The sequence below is a fragment of the Sceloporus occidentalis genome, unplaced genomic scaffold (assembly GCF_023333645.1).
Source record: "Sceloporus occidentalis isolate IW3139 unplaced genomic scaffold, rSceOcc1.0.p SCAF_1, whole genome shotgun sequence".
NCBI classification, from domain to species: Eukaryota; Metazoa; Chordata; class Lepidosauria; order Squamata; family Phrynosomatidae; genus Sceloporus; species Sceloporus occidentalis.
Window position 1 is genome coordinate 99809693 of NW_028316981.1, and position 16039 is coordinate 99825731.

The window sequence follows — 16039 nt, forward strand, 5'->3', positions numbered from 1 at the left end:
ATTGCTTAAGTAATTGTTAAGTACATGTTCATCTTATACTATCAAGGTTCTTTTCCAGTTGACTACCATCACAGTTCATGAGAAAACCCAGCTTTTTCACAATGTGTCAGTTAATAATTTCGATTACCACTAAAAAAAATTATTCTTTAATAATATTCTGGAAAAAATGTTCTGTCACAAGTCCAGATCCATTTAAAATATCATGATGAAAGCATGTTTTTGCCTTTGTGAATACACTGCATGCTCACAGGATCTGTCTTCAAACTGATTTATTTTTTTCATTGAAACTACAATGATATCAAAAATTTACCAGCGTTACTATATTGTTGTTTAGTCACTGATATCCTACCTTGTTCCCAACAAGTTTACAAAATGTTAAAGCAAATACAGATTCAACATCCAAATGAGGCCAATTATAGCTGGACAGTCATTTTGACTCCAAACCAGAACCAAAAAGGACAGGTTTCATTACTATAACTGTAGTAATTCGAGTGATCATCTGTGAACTCAAATAATTGGGTTATCCCATACGTATGCAGAGTCTCTGTGGTGCATTCTAAAATAGAATTTTGGTGGTAGCCCTGCCCAACTCTGCCAGCCCTCTATAAGAGGCTTCCTGTTGAAATTGTCAGTTTGATAGGACACCAATGCAATCATCCATGGGAACTGGCATGACATGAGGGGAGTATGGGCGAAGTTGTATCAGTTCATAGATGACCATTCGAAGAACTACAGTTACAGGTATGCAACCTGTCCGCCTTCTTTGTGGTCTCTGTGTCTTCCACAACTGGGAGACTAGCAAGCTACCAAAAGGCAGGAGACAGGAGTGTCAGTGCAAACAATAAAATACTTTACTGAAACAATTCATGTCAACAACAAGCACCAATACATGTGTATGCAACATGTCGATCTCCCTTTCCACATGGTCATCTGACCCCTTGTGATGGACAGAAATTATCTCTATAACAACCAAAGAGTGCTGTGGAGAGGCAGACAATAGGGACACCAGGGAGACCTGGAAAATTAAGTCTAATGTAACCTCTCAGAGTGGAGTCGATGTTCAAGCTACAGCCGTAAACTCAGCTACTGGGGTCAAAAAAGAAGGTTTAGATGAAGAGTGCTCCCTCAACTACTGCTTCTTGTGTCTGTGCTTCTGGAGCTCCTCATTGATGGAACCAGTTCAGATCAAAGGCCGATGGAGTACCTTATCACCATCCCTGGACTTCCTAGCAGGAGTATCGATGATATCCATCACAGTGATCTTGGCCTTTCTCTTAGTAGGCTCAACATCTATTGGATCCGAGGCCGCCTTCTCCAGTTGCCATCCTCCAGGTTAAGGGGCAATTCCTGGAACCACAGTCTACAGGTCATACTCTTGATGTGGTCTTCTGTACCGAACAGGCATATCCGTGGGCAGAAATAACTAGTATCTCCGCATTATAATGGACGGATCATTTCCTGGTTAAGGTTGGTCTGAAGACTACTATTCCTCCCTCTAGGGGTGGAGGACCAATTAGAATGGTTCGCCCTCGAAGGCTGATGGAACCCATTAGGTTCCAAGAAGCCCTGGGGGTTCTATGGTTGGCAGTACCAGTGACTCTGTTGAAGTTCTGGTTAATTTATGGAATAACAACATCACCAGAGCTATAGACATGATCGCTCCGAAGCGTCCTTTCCAACCCACTAAAAACTGTAACCCTTGGTACACTGAAGAGCTTAAACAAATGAAGTGGGTTAGACAACGACTAGAGAAGCATTGGCTGAAATCTCAACTCATATCTGATAAGATACTTCATAGGACTTTTCTTAGGTCCTATCAAGTGGCGATAGATGCAGCCAAAAAATCTTTCTATTCTGCATCTATCGCGTCTGTGAAATCTCGTCCAGCTGAGCTGTTCAGGGTGGTAAGAAGTTTAACACAACTGCCTCCCACCCAGAACCCTCTATTAGAGTCAACCATAGCTTACTGTAATGCTTTTAATGATTATTTCACAGATAAAATCTCTCGGATAAGAGCTGATTTGGATGCCAACTTTTAGTCAGAAGCAATGAGAGAGACATCCAACGCCTCCGCCATTACTGTTAGACTGGATCAATTTGAGTCGGTAAGTACTGAGGACGTGGACAAGCTCCTTAGTAGTCTGAAAAAAACTACTTGCCCTCTTGACCCTTGCCCATCCTGGCTGGCTGTCCAGGGGGGTGATATAGTCAAGCTGATGCTGAAAAATATAATCAATGCATCCTTCAGGGAGGGTACCCTGCCTTCTTGTCTTATGGAGGCAGTGGTCAGACCACTCTTAAAAAAGCCCTCCCTGGACCCTCTGGATAGAAATAACTATAGGCCAGTCTCGTTGCCATTCTTGAGCAAGGTGATCGAGAGGGCGGTCGCCAATCAACTACAGGCAGTCTTGGATGAAGCTGATTATCTGGACCCATTTCAAACCGGATTCAGGGCGGGATACGGAGTTGAGACGGCCTTGGTTGCCTTAGTCGATGATCTCCGTCTAGGCATCGACAGAGGAAGTGTGACCCTGCTGGTGCTCTTAGACCTCTCAGCGGCCTTCGATACCATCAACCATGGTATCCTTCTGGAACGCCTGAGAGAGTTAGGTATCGGAGGCACTGTTCTACAGTGGTTCCGGTCCTACCTCTCAGGCAGATTCCAGATGGTGGCGCTAGGAGACAGTTGCTCTTCTAAAAGAGAGATAAAATTTGGTGTACCCCAGGGTGCAATATTGTCTCCTATGCTGTTTAACATTTACATGAAGCCGCTGGGAAAAATCATCCGGAGACATGGGGCAGGATGTTATCAGTACGCTGATGACACCCAAATATATTTCTCTATGTCTCAAACTGATGCAGTGACTATGGATGGCATCTCTCCTCTGAATGCCTGTCTTGGGGCAGTAATGGACTGGATGAGGGAAAACCGACTCAAGCTGAATCCAGGTAAGACAGAGGTATTTGTTATAGGAAACCCAAGCCCAGGTATGGAATTATGTCAGCCAGTTCTGGATGGGGTCACACTTCCCCTGAAAGACTCTGTCCGCAGCTTGGGGGTGCTCCTTGACTCGTCGCTTCACCTGACAGCTCAGGCAGATGCGACAGTCAGGAGCACTTGTTATCAGCTTCGGCTGATACGCCAGCTGCGCCCCTTCCTGGAGCAGGGAGACCTTGAAACAGTAGTATATGCGCTGGTCACCTCTCGATTGGACTTCTGTAATGCGCTCTACATGGGGCTACCCTTGTGCCAAGTTCAGAAACTTCAACTTGTACAAAATATGGCAGCCAGGTTAATTACAGGTACTTGTCGTACCGATCACATAACACCGGTTTTGAAATCCCTTCACTGGCTGCCAATTAGTTTCCAGGCAAGGTACAAGGTGTTGGTGATTACCTTCAAAGCCCTACATGGCTTGGGTCCAGAATACTTAAGAGATCGCCTACTTCCATACTGTCCGTCCCGCACTCTAAGGTCCTCGGGGAAGAATCTACTTCAGCCAATAAAATCTAGGCTAACTTCAGTCACCCAGAGGGCCTTTTCCACCGCAGCTCCGAAGCTATGGAATGACCTGCCGAAGGAGATCTGTGACATTTCTACTCTTACAGCCTTTAAGAAGGCTCTTAAGACGGATCTCTTCCGGCAGGCCTTCCCTACCTAGTTCCACTCCCCATTTACTGTGACTTACGTCACTCTGTCCACCAATTCTTCTCTTAAATTTAATGAGAAGAATTAAATTAAAATTAATTAAAATAAAATCCTTGCCTCAAGAAGAAGAGCCCTCCCTCCATCACGTCATCAGACCTGGGAGGGAATGAAAAAGAGAGGCCCAATTTCCATCAGGCCTAAGTGGGAATGTACTCACTTCGCTCTCTTTAATTTTATTGTATTTTATTTATTTTTTGTATTTTATTTTATTCTCTTTATTTTTATTGTTGTAATCCGCCTCGATTCCTTGTGATTGGACGGGCTATAAATAAATTATTATTATTATTATTATTATTACTTCAATGTCAACAGCTTCTGAGGAGGTTCTTGAGGGGCTAAGACCTGTTCATACAGTAGAGCCTTGAGACAATGTTTTCTGTTCTGTCTAGCTTGTGGTGTGAACATTGCACAATGCACACATGAGGTGACAATAAGGGACTTGCCCAAAAACTCAAGGCACCTCAAGTACCCTTCTTGGCATGGAATCCTCATGCCACATTCGATGCACTTCTTACAAGAAGCTTGTAGTACCAAGAGAGCCCAAAGGGCTTGCGTGGCAGACAGGCAATACCAACGAAGCAATATGAAGTCCTGGAAACTGAAGCAAACACTGTTCCTATCAAAGCTGCTGCAGTGGTGGATGAAAAGGAACTGGCTGTTTCGGTGGGAAGCCCTTTACATAGAGCTGGCGGAGATGGGTGGAGCTACTGCCAAAATTCTATTTAGAATTCAGTAGAACACTCTGAAGAGACTCTGTGCAGGTACAGGATAACCCAGTTGTATGAGGAGGCACAGGGACCATGAAGAAGAACCATAGGTTAAAGTCAATTTATCACCCTGGCTTGAAAGCAAATTATGGTTATTGATCAACAACATCTAGATCAGGGGTCGGCAACCTCCGGCCCGCGGGCTGGATGCGGCCCGCGGGCGCCTTTCTGCCGGCCCCTGGTCCCTCCTGCCGCCGATTTCGGCCGCTCCGGCCACCATTTTGCCCTTCAAAATGGCGGTGCCCATTAGGAGGGCTGATGCGGCCTCCGGAGCCCTGAAACAGGGCTCCAGGATCCGCAGCGGGCCTCCGGAGCCCTGAATCGGGGCTCCAGGAGCCGCACCGGGCCTTCAAATGGGCGCCGCCCACCTCCCTCCTGGCTCCGCCCACCTACCTCCTGGCTCTGCCCTCCCTCCTATAAATGGAGGGGCGGGGGGGAAGGAGGAAGAGGCAGAGAGAGAGGGATGGAGGGAGAGAAGAGAGAGGGAGGGAGGGGAGGAGAGAGAGAGAGAAAGGGTGGGAGGGAGAGGAAAGAGAGGGAGGGAGGGGAGGAGAGAGAGAGAGAGAGAGAGAAAGGGTGGGAGGGAGAGGAAAGAGAGGGAGGGAGGGGAGGAGAGAGAGAGAAAGGGTGGGAGGGAGAGGAGAGAGAAAGGGTGGGAGGGAGAGGAGAGGGAGGGAGGGGAGAAGAGAGACAGGGAGGGAGGAAGGGGGAGAAAGAAAGTGGTTTGAGATAGTGGCATGCATTTTTTGCTGTTTTGTGGCCTTGCCTAGTCGCTTCCATTCTTGCAAATATTGCTATTATTGTTGTTGTTATCCTTTGGTATTCTCTTTGCAAAATCCCCCCACATGGACTTGCTTGCTCTTTTCTGGGTTGAGACAGTGTGCATGCATTTTTCCTGTGTTATGACATTGCCGGCCCTAGTAGCTTCTTGCAAATATTATTATTATTATGTGGCTCCGCCCCAGAGGGTGGAAACTCCGCCCCTGACATGTGGCTCCGCCCCAGATAGTGGAAGCTCCGCCCTGGCATGCGGCTCTGCCCCAGAGGGTTGAAGCTCCACCCCCCCGTGTGCAGCTCCGCCCCCGGAGGGTGGAAGCTCCACCCCCCCGGCTTCGGCCCCCCAGTTGTCTGAGGGACAGCAACCCGGCCCCCGGCTCAAAAAGGTTGCCTACCCCTGATCTAGATGCTACACCAAATTATGGTTTTATGAACAAGGAAGCAGACTACTTTGATAGGAGAATAATTTGGTTCAGTTATCTAAGCCTTAACACTGCATTTCGTTTATCTGTATGCACTTGTAACTGAAACATAAAGATAAGATCAAAACTATGAAACATTTTACTTTACCTGATCTCCACGTTTAAGCCCAGCTTCAGCAGCCTTGCTGCCTGATTCAACTGTCTCTACAAAAATACCAAACCCCTTTTCACTTCCTCCAAGGAGGCCAAAGTAAAGTGGGGAATCTCGAGAAGGCTTCTGCAATGTGATTTGTCTCCACTTTGCCTTCGCTGCACAGGCAATGTTTAGTAACCTTAGGTGCCCCTTCATTGTCTGCAAATGTGTCAGACAAATACATTTTACATTAATATTTCCCCTCTAAAATGAACTGAAAGATTAACTCATAGGAATACATATGTCTAATGATCAGATTACACAAACTCATATCTCTAGTTATTTGTATGAACTAAGTCATAATACAGAATTAGCTACACACACACACACACACACACACACACACACACACACACACCTGAGTGATATACAAGGTTTGTTTGGCTTTTTTGCTAAGAAAAAAGAAGTATACTATAACTTCATTAACATTTGGGTCTTACTGCATTTTCCAAGTTTCTCTCAAATTCTTCCAAAAATCGTGTCATGGCATGATCTCCTTCAAAATCATTAAAATGGTTGTTTACCCACAATAGCACAACTCGAGTAACCTAAGAACAAGATAACATAGGGGGGAAAAATAAGGATTTCTAAAAGAAAATTATTTTTCTCTTTTTAAAATATGCAATACATAATGTGTATAATAACATAATACAAAATATGTATCATAGCTATAACATTTATGTTAAGCCCATGATGAAACACTGTGCTCAAAAGGTCATTTTGTCAATGCTTTTTAAAAGGGAAAACTACTGGTTACTACAGAGAACAGAACTACAACTCAACATATGGAGTAATTCCTCCGAGCTCCCACCCTCAGAACCTTGATATGAATATGAAATTTTAAAGCTGCTGCCACTGTGAAATATTTATTGTGTGTGTGTGTGTGTGTGTGTGTGTGTGTTTTAAATCCTGATTCCATAAGATGTATATTAACAAACCAAGAACATTGGAATTTTCATCTTTTTTTCACACAGTAGCCAGCTAGGGTAGCACAGCTTGTCCAGTACCCGCAGTCTTATCAGATACCATGACAGTTTAAAAGAAATGTGTAAAGAGCATATAATGTTACACATTGTCATATGCTGCAATAGATTTATAAATGTAAACTCAAAATGGTTTCCATATACAGTCAGCCGATCCGATCTCCCCACAGATACTAAAATCTGAGAATGCTTTAGTTCCATTGTCCCCAATGGTGGTGAAGCCACATGGCTTTGCCACCACTGGGGACAACGGAATGTCACTGGCCCTTATGCTTCCTCCCTCCTTCCCTCTGTCTGGCTTGGCTGACTGAACCAGTGCTGTCTTGGCCTCCCAAAGCCCACCTGCTGCTCCCACTGCCGACCAGTAGCAGGGGGCCTCCTCCTCCTCTACCTCTCCCTCCTCCTCTTTCTCCACCTTCTCTACCTTCTACACCTCTTTCACATGGGGCTGCCGTCCATGGATGCTGGGATCCATGGATGGCAAGTCCACGGATAAGAAGAGCCCACTGTATTATATATAAATATACAACTTTAGGTGTCATATGTATCATTAAAGGTTTCAAAGTTTTAAAATGTAAACTTTTTTAAAAAAAACATACTTCCCATCCTCATAGTCTTAAGACAACCAGCTGTTTACATTTTGGGAGGAGAATAATTTCTTTAAACAAACCAAAACACTTTTCAGTTTAAATTATGCTCTCTGCTAGTCCATCAATTCATCCCGACACACCATTAGTTGAAATGGATACAGTAGTAAACATGAAAAACAAAAGTTGAAATACCCAGCCATAAAGACACATCAAGAGTCATTATTTAAGTCACTACTGGATGCTTTGAAAATATATTCAAGATTAACTTATTTCTAGCAAATTAATTTTTTTCACCTAAGTGTAGGAGGAAGGCTCTTAGTGAGCTCAACAGATTTTTCCATAATAGAATCACAGAGTTGGAAGAGACAACTACTCTTTGTTCTACAAGCTAAATGTTTTATTGGATCAAAAATGCATATACTTCATTTTAGGTGTTTTTTTTAAAAAAAATCCAATAAGAATTCCAGGGTCTTCCATAATGAACCCATGAAATGTAGCCAGGACCAAGCAACTATACAAAAAATAAAGGAAGATGGCAAGAAGATTAACTTCATTTGGCATGCTGTTTATTTTCAATGCACAGTGAATAAAAATATGTATTAGTTATTATTATTACAGATTTTCTTCAGTGAGTCTGATTTCAAATGCTACTCCAGTCTCTTTATGTTTCACAATATTGTTACTTGTTGTACTGTATATCAGAAAGTTCAAATAAACATAAATAATGAGAATGAGACTTATTTCCAGTACACAAGATCAAGCAAAACCGAAATTGGTAATTCTTGATTGATGAACCAACCTTGTCCCTGAGACTGTCTACTTGAAACCATTCCAAGAGCTTGTCCCCAACTTCTAGGGGACTTGACAAAAATGTCCTGTATGTTAACAGGAAGTCTTCAATGTATGTTGGATCCACGATAGAGTGTTCTTCAATCAAATGCATAATCAGGCGTTCAGGTGTTGCCTTACAAATAAGAAACTGAAATTAATGCAAGCACTCAATTTCTCTGAGAAACAGTATCATCAGTTTGTAATATTAGCCAATGTATGTAACATACAGAATTACATAAACCCAATCCCTAAATTTCATTTTAGATAAATATTTCTCATCTTAGATAAATATTTCTTTTCAGAATATCTTCTGGATATTGATGCACAGATGAGTTCAGTGTTTCCAAAGGGTGAAATACTGCATTACTCTAAATTACCCAGGGACACATTCCTTCATATAGTTATTTGAGTGTATACAGATGAACTCTTTTAAGAAGATGAAAACCACACAATATACATTACTATATATTATGCTAGAAGTCATGAATGTTGAATAAGAATAAGGAATATGGCAAGACTTCTAAATCTTTAGTAAGGTTTTGTTTCTGATCACCTTAATAACTATGTGTCCTTTCCTGGTTCCACTGCGGTCCAGCTCTCTGTGCTCCTTCACCATAACAATTTCTCCTTCTTCTTCAACTTTGTGTGTATTTTTTTCTACATGGTTTAGAATTCGCCAGTAGTCCTGCTGGGCTATACACACAAACTATTCCAAAATAACAGAAGGACAATTAGTAACCAGAAATAATATTTTTTTGAAGTCCACTGGCTGGGCCTGGATATATGTAATGCAATAGAGGCATAATATTACATGTACTTCTACAACCATGTTAGTAGAATTCAAAGACACAGCCATGTTAGTCCACAAAATCAGCATGCAAAGGGATTTTGCAACACTTTTGAGATTAAGGGGGGAAACAGACTGGCACGAAGGGGTGGCTTCTGCCCAAGATGCCTCGGGACCAAGGCAACCACACACTGCGGTCCTGAGGGACCTCTCTGCCATGGGCCCAAATTGGAGTGGGGAAAAAACCACTCCTTTTTGGACCGGGTTCGGCCGCCCAGACGCAGCTTTGGCACGTCTTGGGGGTGTGCATCATCTAATCGCCACACCCAAAGCAGTGGGGAAGCTGACTTTTTCAGCACATCTGTTCGGGCCCTAACTGAAAGAGAGAAGTTGATAACATGAGCTTTCGTAGACCTGAGCCTACTGGCCCACATACATCTGAGGAAATAGGCTCAAGTCTACAAAAACCTGTATTAGCCATGTTAACATTCATGTAGCTACTGATTTGCCTTCTCATTACAACAGTTCATAGTTGAAACATATATACATATACAGCAGCAAAATGTAGATAACATTTTGAGCTGAAGACCTCAGAGTTCCCTCTCTTCTATTACAGTATGGTACACAGGACCCCTGTCAAAGTGGAAAACAACAAATAATAAAACATTATTTATTTTAGCCTGAGAGAACACTATTCAAGGAATCTCTAGGTCCTCCAATGCAATTTTAGGGTCACCATTTGCCAGAGGTTGACCATAGAATTCTGCTGGGGGACCTACAAATGCCTAGAGAAGTGTTCTCTCAAGGAATCTCTAGGTCCTGCAGTGCAACTTTTGGCAAACATTGCCCCACACAGTCATGCTGGAGGACCTAGAGATTCCTAGAGAGAACATATTAATTGAATCTGTGAATAATCAAATCCGCAAAAGTCAAAATCACAGATGTAAAGGGTCGACTGTATTATGATTATGATGACAATGATTATTATTCATTTGTATCTTGCCCTTCTCATGATAATAGAGCTTGAAGTGGGAAACAACATATTTAAAACAATACAAATTAAAACAATACATGAGCATTAAAAGCATAAATATAAGTTTTAAAAGGATGAAACAATTCATGTTTTTAAAACATTAAACATTGAAAATATTAAAATACATTAAAAGACTGTATACTAACCTTAAAAATAGAACTGCACAGCATTAAAAGTTCAATCCTAGCAAGTTGATAAAGCCTGATGGCACAAAAATATCTTGACCTACCATTGGAAGGAAAGCAAGGACAGGGCCATTCTGGCCTCCCTAGGGAGGGAGTTCCAGAGTGTGGGAGCAGGCACCTCCCTTGCTCCTATCAACTGACCCTGAGAAGATGGTGGGACAGAAAGAAGGGTCTCTCCATATGATTTTAAAGCTCTAACAGGCTCATAAAGGGAAGTATGGTCCTTCAAATACCCTGGACCAAAGCCATTTTCTATGCTGAGTTGATATCAGCAGACCACACCTCACATTCCATATAAAAGAATACAATGCAATGCACATATTCCTGTTCCTCCAACAGAGAATGTGAGCAAGCAGGAAGGATGGTTATACCCTTGGTCCTCCACTTTTACAGGAGTTAGGGGCACAATGCACAAGGGAAGTGTGTGCGCACCACCAGTGCTTTTCCCGGTGCTATTGCTGGCTTCCCTCAGCCAGCTGTAGCACCGGAAAAGGCGTGGGGGAAGGCACACAATTACTCCTCCCTCTTCACTGAGGGAAGCCGGCTGTAGCACTGGGAAAGGCATGGGGGGTGGCTCCCGCAATCACTCCTCCTTCTTCCCCAGTGCTATATCCAGCTTCCCGCAGCCAGCTATAACACCAGGGAAGGTGGGGGAGCGATTGCTCCTCCCTCTTCCTTGATGCTACAGCTGGCTGAGGGAAACTGGCTATAATACCAGGGAAAGCACACAGGGGTGTGTGGTCACTCCTCCCCTCTCCCCTCCCTGGTGATAGCTGTTCCCCGCTGCTACAGCTGGCTGAGAGAAGCTGGCTGTAGCATGGGGGAAGGCGCAGGGGGTGATAGTTCCTCCCTCTTTCCTGGTGTTATAGATGGCTGCGGGACGCCAGCTGTAACATCAGGGACAGTGCAGAGAGGCCTGTACCCTTCCAGGCTGCTCCTCCTTCCTAGGCTTTTTCCCCCAAGGGGAAAAGCCCGAGGAGGAGGAGGAGTGCACAAGCAGGTGGGACAAACTCATGCATCATCAAAACTGCAAGTGTCAAAGCCATGTATGTCAAGGGACGACTATAGTTCAACAACAAGTAAGATGTTCCATTCAGAATATAAATATGAAATAGATTAAATGATTTCAGGTTAAGATTCAAAATGGTGTAACATTTTACTACGATGTTATCTTACCTGGCAGTCATCTACTTTGGTTCTAACCACACCGTTCATGTACTGCTTTTCCAGGGAAGGAGTAATCCCAAAGCTATTTCCCATACATAGACTTTCTGTTTTCCCATCTGGATGGCTGATTTCAACAGTGCCATTTAAAATAACATACCAAGAATCCAGCTAGAAGAAAAACATAATAATAACTATATCAATTACCTTACCTACCATCAAATTATCTCAGCCGTCACTATACTTTCTCATTGGATGGTTAAAGTGTCCTTGTGATAATGATGCAACAAGATGGGGGGAAAATGGACTAATCCATTAAGTTATGTCAGCAACCAGTATCCTTCCATCACACCAGGAGAAGCAAAATCAACAAGCTGAATAAAAGGTACAGAATATGACAATCTGTAGTGTGCTCTCCAAAAAGTAAGTGTGTTTTAAGATGACACGAATTCTTCAAAGATTTTCAAACAGGCACATGGTATTTCACTATGGTATTTGTAAATGTACACCTGATATACCATTGTGGATACAGTACAACATGAGGAGCAGAGAGATTGGAGAAGCTACATCCATGTCACAGGCTTCAGGGCTTGCAAGAAATTAAAGACAGCACTGTAAACGGCTGGACACAAGAAAGCTTCTGATGGCATTGGGGAGGGATGGCCTCATCTATTTTCAATTAACATTGTTAAAAAGTTCATCCTTTTTGTTTGACAGAGAAAAATCAAGTATGTATTTATACTAGTGGTGTTTGAGATGAGCGAAGCAATATGTCCATGCCATTACATCCTACTTACTTCTTGACCATCTTCGAGGATGATGGCTCCTGCTTGCTCTACCACTTCAAATATCATCACTGAGCACAGTTCTCGTCTTACAGACATAGTCATGTTTGCAAAAGCAGGAAGCTGGTGCATGAATTCCAATAATTGTTCTAGCCAAAGAAAAATAAATGTGTGTTAGAAATAAAACAAGGCAATACTTCATTAAACTGTGTTTCAGATATATGTAAAGTGGGACCTCAAACAAAATATTACAATGTAGAATGCATCGGCTCAGAAGTCTAGCTAGCCACATCATCATTCAGGATACCCCATTTTACTGCCCTGCCCTTTTCTTTCTATTCCTATCTCTGCCTCAACTGTCAGTCAGTTTTGTTTCGACCAAGCATGTCAAATATGCATTATTTTGGACCACCCATCTCATAAGTATTTTATGCTTCTGAAAACTCTAGAGTCCTCCAAGTGTGCTGATACCTCCCCACATATGGAGGCTACATGTAGATTGGTACCTGTATAATTCAGTTCACTTGTTTGTGCACACACATGTGTATATGTAAGTCATTGCTTCATTAATTTAAAATTATTTTTATGCCATTAACATCTAAATTGAGAGCCTGCACAGCAAGCTAGATGGTCTATTAAGTTCAAGATGGACTCCGCTTATAGAAAAAGTCTTTTTACTTCTTACCAATGTCATCATCTGTTTTGTCAGCAGGTTCTTTTTCAAGGCACTCCCGTACAACGTCTCGTCCCAGCAGGGGATCTGAGGTTCTATCAATGTCTTCATCTTCTTCTTCTTCATCCTCAGAATCTACTGGTGCTTCTGGGAGACCAGTTAAATCTACATCTCCCATCTCACTTTCTGTAGCCTGTATATAAAATCAGTGAATTATCTTCAAGCTGTTGAACATTGAGTACATACACTGTAGCATAAGATACTTTGCTCTGGGCCTACCACCGACCTTCCAGGTGAACAGCTTCCATAATCAAGCCTCAAGCAGCCCTGTGGACAAGCAAGCTATACTCACTAGCTTAGGTGGCTTATCATATTTGGACAAATATGAGTAGAGAAAGTCAAGAATATTTCATCTAGGTTGAATTATCATTTAAATAACAAAGCCTGTGAATAACAAATGTTACATTTTAGCTAAACTATACGGCTATGCTATTCTCTGCTATTCTTGCATTATGACAAAAATATTTTTCCAGGTCACACTAGCTTTTGTATTATTGGTTATTAAAAGATGCATGAATTCTTATCCAGTTCCACAGGTTACTCAGCTCTCCAGATATACAGTGGACCCTTGTTATATGCTGGGGTTTGGTTCCAAGATCCCCCGTGGATAACAAAATTCGTGTATGCTCAAGTCTCATCAAATATAATGACATAGCAAAATGGTGTCCCTTATAAAAAAAATGGAAAATCAAGGTTTGAAATTTATACTTTTTTTGAACATTTTCAAACTGTGGATGCTTCAATCCGTGTATAAAAAAATCTGTGTATAAGAAGGGCCAACTACAGTTAAAACCCATTCGATATTAAAGTAGTCTTTAATAAAATGATAAATGTAATCAAAGACCACAGAGATTATCAATTCCATGAAGGAACTTTGTGCTGCAGGAAGAAGCCTTAACAAAATTTATTTTGGTTACACCATACCGAGCCTGTAAAAAAAATAATATGGATAGAAGAATTATTAGGTACATGCCACTAGAGCATTTCATATGATGAAGATAAATTTAAATTTAGTGTCCGTCCCACACACTAAGGTCCTCTGGAAGAAATCTACTACAGCCAAAAAAATCTAGGCTAACATCTGTCTCCCAGAGGGCCTTTTCTACAACTGCTCCTAAACTATGGAACGACCTGCCAGAGGAGATCCGTCACATTTCCACTCTGGTAGCTTTTAAGAAAGCACTCAAGATGGATCTTTTCCAGCAGGCCTTTCCAACTTAGTTACCCTCCCCAGATATAGAGATATTTGTCCCCTCATCTGTCTATTTTCCCCCGCCAATGTTTCTGCCTATTTTTTGGTTGTTCAATGTTTTAAATGTTTTAATATTATTACTGTTTAATTCTGTTTTAGTACTGGGAATGGGGGGTGGTGGTAGGTCTAGGGTTTGATTTTTTAACTCTATTGTAATTTGTTGTATTTTATTGTTGTAACCCGCCTGGATTTTTCGTGATTGGGCGGGCTAGAAATAAATCTATTATTATTATTATTATTATTATTATTATTATTATTATTAATCTGAAGGTAGACAAGGTCAGATATCCTTAGGAAAACCAACTAGCTCTCAGTTAGATAGGTTCAGACTTTCCATGACTATGTGGAGACACAGTCCTTTATAAAAAGTCTTTACAATTCATCCAAGGAGTAAAGGGCTTTCATTTTTATATGGTTGTCATACAAAAGTCCTGGTGAGGAGGGCCATATGTCATTTTAAAAATGGAGCCCTTTGCCATTTGTAAAAACTAGCACTACAGTAGCATTTTCTTTGAAAAAAACATTTACTAAGGAAGTTCACATCATCATTTTTCTAACTTTACAAATTTTTATTTCAATAAAAGCACAATCTAATTCATTACTTTTTGCTGTTATAAATGGCATTGACAATACATCAAAAACATCTGATAACCCACTGGACTTCCAAGGAAGAAGTGGCAAAACTTCTCTGAACAAATCTTGCCACGAAAATCTCTTAGGCTGTCATAAGCTGGAAATGACTTGAAGATACACAACAACAACATCAAACAATAAAACTGCATAGTGCATTGTTAAGAGCCCACCCCATTCAATTTCTAAAAGCCTGGTGGCGCAAGAATGTTTTCAGTTGTTGACGGAAGGAGAGGAAGGAGGGAGCAATAGTGGCCTCACCAAGGAGGGTGTTCCCAAGACTGGAAGCAGTCACTTAGAAGGCCCTCTCCCTTGTTCTCACCAGGTGAACCTGAGAAAGTAGTGGGACATAAAGAAGGGCATCTGCAGATGAACTTAGAGATCTAATGACCTCATAAAAGAAGATACAGTTCTTCAAATAGCCTGGACTCCAGCTGTATATGTCTTTATATGTCATCACCAGCACTCTGAATTGTGCCCAGAAACTGGCCAGCAGCCAGTAGAACAGTTGCAACAAGGGAGTTCTGTGCTTCCTGTAGCCAGCCCCAGTTAGCAATCCAGCTACAGCTCTTTCAACCGAATGAAGTTTCTGAGTACTTTTCAAAGCTAATCCCATCTAGAGGGTTTCCCAATTTTTGGAAAAAAGCAGGGTACAAATAAATTAATCACTGTCACCATACAAACAGGATGTAACCAAGGTATGTGTTACTGTGGCCAGATCTGACTTCTCCAGGAATGGGCACAGTTGGTGCATTAGCTTTAACTGTGCAAATACACTCCATATCACAGATGAATCCAGGAGTACTGTTGTAACAATGTATTCTTCCATTATCTGGGCAAAACAACTGACAGGTAAGGCCTCCCCTCCAGATAAACAAAGGGTTCAAGATGTGTTTGTTTTAAGTTACATTTATTCAGGGCAGTATCATGGAAGAGTCAGAGATCAGAAGAAAAAATTGCCCAGTAAGATGACCACTAGGGCTAAAGCTTCAAGATGCTTCCTGGGTGAGGGATATAAAACCTTGGGGTGCCATAAGGCACAGAGAAAACAAAGACAGTAGAAAAAGAAAAGACAAATGAATAGTGCTCCTGCCCCACCTAGCTGAAGCTCAGTCAAGACTGGACAAAGGTGTCAAGACTTCCAGACTCTGCATGAATATCCAAGGCTCAGACTCCATCGGTAATGTGAGTAGAACAG

General features: G+C 42.1%; 1 protein-coding gene across 13 annotated transcripts in view; it reads right to left on the reverse strand.

The window, feature by feature from the left end:
* The window catches only part of RAPGEF6 (Rap guanine nucleotide exchange factor 6), a 252173-nt gene that overhangs the window by 67894 nt on the left and 168240 nt on the right, over positions 1-16039 (reverse strand). For all 13 annotated transcript variants that reach the window (XM_089530351.1, XM_089530427.1, XM_089530390.1 and 10 more), the window contains 7 exons: positions 12912-13092; positions 12239-12375; positions 11454-11612; positions 8826-8978; positions 8241-8405; positions 6309-6416; positions 5824-6027 (listed from right to left, as the gene is read on the reverse strand). In XM_089530351.1, coding sequence (XP_089386477.1) covers positions 5824-6027; positions 6309-6416; positions 8241-8405; positions 8826-8978; positions 11454-11612; positions 12239-12375; positions 12912-13092 — 1107 coding nt within the window. The remainder of the gene's footprint in view (positions 1-5823; positions 6028-6308; positions 6417-8240; positions 8406-8825; positions 8979-11453; positions 11613-12238; positions 12376-12911; positions 13093-16039) is intronic.